General features: G+C 36.2%; 1 protein-coding gene across 1 annotated transcript in view; it reads left to right on the forward strand.

The window, feature by feature from the left end:
- Positions 1-6612, forward strand: part of ERCC8 (ERCC excision repair 8, CSA ubiquitin ligase complex subunit) — a 57656-nt gene that overhangs the window by 38975 nt on the left and 12069 nt on the right. Inside the window, exon 10 of the mRNA XM_023729454.1 lies at positions 3174-3383. Coding sequence (XP_023585222.1) covers positions 3174-3383 — 210 coding nt within the window. The remainder of the gene's footprint in view (positions 1-3173; positions 3384-6612) is intronic.

Below are 6612 nucleotides of genomic sequence, written 5' to 3' on the forward strand. Positions count from 1 at the left end.
ATGATCTCTCACCCTTCCTTTCAGCTGCATAGACTGCTGTATTTGCTTTAGAATACCATTCTTCTTTTTCCCGTCCTAGTTGCTTGTCGACTTTCAGAATTCATCTATGGTACAACCTCTCTTTAACTTTTTCAGTCCATCTTAGATGCTCCCAAGATACTGTGCTCATTGTATTACAGTGTACTGTGATCATCACTTTCGTTGAATGAAAGAAAAATAATCTTTAGCAATATGGAAGTGGTTTTTTTGTTTGTTTTTGATTAGTGTAGTCTAGATTCAGTTGTTTATTGTGTCATTTACTAGCCAAAAGACCTTTATTAAATTACTTAACCTTTCTAATTGTTTTTGTATTCTAATTCTACCTATCTCATAGGATTGTTTTGAGGTTTACATGAAATAATTGATGCAAAACACTTAGCACATTGTCAGGAACATACAGTAAGTGTTGACATTCAGTAAATATTATCTATTATTAATTATTATGCCGATGGGGGCAGTGGTGGTTCAGTGGTCAAATTCTCCCCTTCCATATGGGAGACCTGGGTTTGATTCCTGACCAGTGCACCTCAAGTGTAGCCACCACCCATTTGTCAGTGGAGGTTTGCGTGTTGATATGATGCTGAGCAGGTTTCAGCAGTGCTTCCAAACTAAGACTAGGAAGAAAGGCCTGGTGATCTACTTCCAAAAATCAACCAGTGAAAACCCTGTGAATTACAGTTGTCCGATCCACAACCAATCATAGGGATGACACAGGACTGGGCAGCATTTCGTTCCATTGTACACGAGGTCCTCATGAGTCGGAGGCCAACTCGACAGCAGCTAACAACAACACTATTGTGCTGATAGTAATTTGACAATTGAATGAGCTGCCTTGTGATGGAAATTTCTGTATCACCATAGGTATTCCCTTAGTGAGTAGAAGTATATCTACCCTAGTGCAATACAAGGTCTCACATAAGATAGGGAATTGGATTTGCTATCATCCTATCCCAAGTCTATGACATCCTCCTCTATCAAAATCATTTCAAAGCTTTCCTTAAATACCATTTTTAAGGCAGCATCATAGACAAAAGTAGCCTATCCCTCTTGAATACTTTCATAACAGTTTATAATATGCTACTTATCACACTGCTTCTTATGGTACGCATTTATAGTCATAAAATGGGAACTTAGATAATCACCTAGCACGTTGTGTTACACAGAATAAGCACTTAGTAAATGGTAACCTCCCCCCTTCCTTCACCTTTTATTTGAACTTCATTCATAGGCATTGAAAAGATATTGATAGTTTTTGAGGCCATAGGTGATTTCATCAAAGCAGTGATTTAAAAAGATTAATATAACAGTTGCAGGATGGATTGGAAGGGGAAAGCCCAAAGACAAAGTTAATGAGCTGATTCAATAATACTTCATTCATCGCTTTCCAATTAACATTTAGGAAGGAATGTGGTATGGAAAGAGCTTAGGTTTTGTAGCTAAGTGCTCTGTAGCAGTTCATAATTTTTCCAGGGGAACAGAGAATTGCTAGTTGAGAAAAAAATGTTTTATGTTTTTTCTCCCCTTACTTCATCTTTCTACAGATTGTTGCACATGTAGGATTAAAAGATGTAAATGAGGGAATGCTGTCATTTTTAACATATATAACAAAAAACTTGTTGTCGTCAACTTGATTCTGACTCATAGCAACACCATAGGACAGAGTAGAACTGCCCCATAGGGTTTCCAAGGAGCACAGCTGGCTGGTAGATTCAAACTGCCGACCTTTTGGTTAGCAGCCGAGCTCTTAACCACTGCACCACCAGGGCTCCTTTAACATACATAGGAATCAATAAATCTAGGGACTTAGTGAATACCTTTGTGTCTCCCCTGCTCTCATATGCATTATTTGATTTGATTTTTCACAGTAACTCTGTGGTAAATGTTGTTGTTCTCATTTAATAGATTAGAAGAATGAAACTCACAGGTTAAATCATTACTGGCAGAGGCAAAAAAGGACAGGTTTTAGACCCACTGCTGCCATGGAGTAAATGCATGTATTCGTCTCTGTCACGCATTTAGTATCCACAGATTATCAGCATATATCCACTTGAGCCTCAGTGTCTCTATATACACACTCTCACCCATCCTGTAGAAAAAGAGAAAAAGGCAAATCACTGTCTGTATAAATTCTAGTTATAGATGGTGATCTTCATGCTCCTAATTCCTCAGTGATTAGCTACTGGTTTTACATTCACCCCAAGCTTCATATCAAAATTACCAGCATGAAGTAAACCTGACCATCAATTCTCTAGCCAAGAGATTCTCAGACTTTGATGAGCATACAGATCACCTAGGGATCTTGTTAAAAGGAAGATTGTAGTTCAGTAGGAGTGGGGTGGGACCTGTGCTTCTGCATTTCTGACTGCTCCCAGGGGATGCCAGTGCCGCTTGTCTGTAAACTACACCATTGAAGAATTTGTTGTTGTTGTTCCAAATACATACTATGTAAAGCTGCAGTTACACTGTACACACTATTTGTGTTCTGCACTTTTTTAATTTTACCTCTGCCTCTGTTTTCATAATTATGGTTTTTAATTGCTGTATAAACCATACAGTTGATATAACATTATTAGGAATTTACATCTGTTCTCAGTTATTTTGCCATTCTAGATTATGTTTCATTAAATTCCTCTGGGCATATAACTTTTTGCTGTTTAAGTATTTCTTGAAGATAAATTTCCAGGAGTAATTATCAGGTCAAGGAGTAAGACTATCTTTGTCTTTTGTTGCATTAATACCATTTGACCTTTTAGAACGAATGACCAAATTGCAGTGCCATGAACATGTGTTTACCTCATTTGTACCAGTATTGAGTGTCTTATGTTAAAATTTTTGCTAAATTAGAATATGGTCTAGAATGATTCTTTACAGTTGCCTTAATTTTCATTTTTATTTCTATCAATGTTGAAATGTGAACATTTGCCCTGTTATTAATGCTTGCATTTCCTCTTATGTAAAACGTGCATTCATATTGTTAACCCATGTTTCCATTAGAACATTGATAATTTTCTTGAAATTTAAAAGTCATTTATATATAGTATATTATTATATTTGAAGTAAATATTTCTCATAGTCTTTGTTGTCTTTTTAATTCAGATTTAAGAAATGAGTAACTATGATTTTATATCCTACAGGTGAACTATGGGAAAGTTTGTAATGATAGTAGAAAAGGATTGAAATTCACCGTCTCCTGTGGCTGTAGTTCAGAATTTGTTTTTGTACCATATGGTAGCACCATTGCTATTTATACAGTTTACTCTGGAGAACAGATAACTATGCTTAAGGGACATTATAAAAGTGTTGACTGCTGTGTATTTCAGTCTCATTTCCAGGTAAGAATGATACATAAGGAATATTAAATTATTCAGGTGGCTAGCTTGCCAGACTATTTGTATATAAAAGAGTAAATTGTGATTTCATCCTGAGGAATTACAATTTTAATGTACATTTGAGCTAGGGTTTATTTAATATAATACAGGATAGATTTTTAGATGGCATAAGGATTGTGAATCAATATAATACTGTGCAACTTGACTGGGATAAATTTTCTTTTGCATGTGGGCTCCATTTATTTAGCAACTTAAATCTCTGGCAAATGAAAATATTTTCTTACAGTCTTTTGGGAGAAAATAGAATTATACGTGTCTAATCTCAAGACATAGGGTCACTAGGAATCAGAATCGACTCGATGGCACACAACAACAGCAATCTCAAGATATAGTTTGTGTATCTTGCTTTATATATGTATGGGTGTGTCTAAAATTTTGCTTATTTCTTCCTTATTTTCTGCTGATGGCTAAAAAAGGTTTGCTTTTAAGATAATGCAACTTACGTAATTTCTTAAATACTCATGGCTATTATTTGTTCTTTAACATCCTGGCCTTTTTCTTCCATCTCACCAATGGAGCAGATTTTTTTTTTCCAGAAAACATTTGCAGAAGTTACCTTACGTGCCCCTTTAAATGAGTCTTTGAAATAGCAAATAGTGGTTTCTCTGTTTTATAGGTAAGGAAAGTTAGGCTCATGAAAGCTAAATAGAGATAAAATTACGAGTATTGCAGCTAGCAGGGACTTTATCACTTGGCAAAGCTCTTATTTATTTATTAACACTGATTTCTTAATTTGTGTCCAGCACTGTACTATAAGAGACACAAGACTGATTTTTCAGCTAGTGCACACAAGTATGGCAGTATCCATTATTAAAATACTGACATACATATCTTACTGGCTGATAAATAGCCGCTGTGCCAAGTCCCCTAAGTGATCTCCTCTAGCCTCAGTCCCTTCTTTTGGACCTCCTGGGCCTTACCTGAACCTAGTAACTAGGAGACCTCCAGGACTCTGTTCCAACTCTGTGGCCAGTATTTCTTCTGATTGGTCAGTGTCCTATGTACCATTTGTTAAATCTCTTTAGTATTACTTCTGGGAGAAGGAAACTAAAGCACCAGAGAGGTGCTGTACTTGCTTCAAACCTACAAGTAGTTATTGACAGACCATGATTCTTTATGTAGAGAAAATTTTAGAATACTATGCCTCTTTTCTTGTCTAGAGTCACTTACAGACATAGCCAAGATCTGAACCCAGGTATTCTGACTACAGATTAGTCTGTTCCACCAAGTCAGAGTTTCCTAAGAACTGTTCTGTGCCCAGTATGAATTATACATATGACAAGACAATGATTCCCCACAGTTCCTGGAATAGCTGGGGCAGACCTGGGACAGCCAGAGACCTAGAGCCAGTTGCCTCCTGACAAATAACCATTTTCTGTGTGTGTTGTGAACTCAAAAAGGTTTGAATTACTGAAGCATTACATCTGATATAGAAGCACTATGTCAAAAAGCCTCTGACTCTTTTATCCTATCTCATCTATTATGATTTCTATAAAGGAAAATAATTATAAATCTCAAAATTAAAAAAGGTAGTACTTTTGCATCCATTCAGCAGCACAACTCTTTTCCAAATTAAATACTACACAAAACTCACTCAAATAAAATTGACATATATATTAACTCTATCATAAATGTAAAAATCAGACAAGTTTCACTGAAAACTTACATGTGCTGAAACTATCCATGCATGATGTTATTAGCTGTTTTATTGTGCAGCTGCCTGTTACACTGTGACCAATAAACCATAAACCAATCATGTGAGGCTGAACTTTGGTGTCTTTTGATTGACTGCAATATACATATTCTGAAATAACTCAGTAGCTACTTCACATTTACATGAGGATATATGGAAGGCATTGATTTTTTTAATAGAGTGTAGCCTTAATCAAAAATCCAGCTACAAGAAATTAAAATACATAGAAAAATTTTACTTTGAGCCCTGCCAAAAGCAAGTAAAAGTATCAGTAGTCTTTTTATTTGTTCATTTTTGCTATATAATTTGTTTGCATGCAGCCTATTTTTTGCTATATTTTTAAGTAGTTAAAAATGTTAAATTAAAATCAAATTTTGCATAATCCTAGCGTTCCTCAGAATACAGTTTGTTAACAATTCCACTGATGTGTACATATAGGTCTTAGCAGAAATATTTTGTAAAGATTTGGTTTTATATCTTAGCCCCAGGTATTTTTGGGAATGTTTTCACATCACAGTAAAAATAATTCACCTACCCACTTTATATCTAAAATATTAAATGTTACTTTGTATTAGTTAAAATACGCAGTCTTAAATTTCAAGCTGTTTTCCCTGAACCTATAGTGAGGAGCTAGGGACATTATACTGGAGGGCATGTTTTAGTGGGAAGCAAGTCGTTAGCAGTCAGGTGTTATCTGTTTCATTTATTTCTGTTCCTCATAAGAAATTTTTTAAAAAGATTGCAATACTGAAAAAAAAAGGTGGTGGGAGGGGGGAGAATTCCATTACTGAAAAAATTTAAAAACTCAGTGTCACAGGTTCAACTTATACCTCCTAATACTCAAATTGATGAGGTTATTGTGGTTTAATTCTGAAATACCAGACTTGTAAAATAAATTATCACTGCATGTAATTCAATCACAATAGATACATATTTGGCAGTTAATTTAGGCTTTTCTTCTGTTTTAATAAAAGTAATGCTATGTCATTTTTTTAGTCTGTTGCTTACCCATCCCCTTCTCTTCTCTTTCCTTCCTGACCAATTCAGTCCAAAGGTCTTTGGGTGAGGTCAAGCAAAGTAGATGCCCATGCAGGTTTGGGAGGGGGTGCTGAGGTGGCCCAGCATGTGGCATCAGAGCCCAAGGTGGTAAGGAGGGCATCTCCAAGAGTGGGCAGCCTGGTTCAGTGTCACAGTTCACACATGTTGAAGAGCACTTTCACGTGAGAAGGCAGCCCAGTACAGTGTTAGAGCACAAGCAGGGTGGAGGAAATCTACCCTTACAGTAAAAGGATAAGGGGACTGGATTGTGGTGATGGGAGATTGGTTATATACAGGGGGGCTGATCAAATAAACAGATGTATTAAGGATAATGGGAGCCAGGTTTTTCATTCTCAGAGAAAACCAACCAAAGCCATTGCTCTTGACTCAATTCTGACTCATAGCAACTCTGTAGGACAGAGTAGAACTGCCCCATAGGGTTTCCAAGGAGCA

Source organism: Trichechus manatus, unplaced genomic scaffold (genome assembly GCF_000243295.1).
Source record: "Trichechus manatus latirostris isolate Lorelei unplaced genomic scaffold, TriManLat1.0 scaffold00029, whole genome shotgun sequence".
In the NCBI taxonomy this organism is placed as follows: domain Eukaryota; kingdom Metazoa; phylum Chordata; class Mammalia; order Sirenia; family Trichechidae; genus Trichechus; species Trichechus manatus.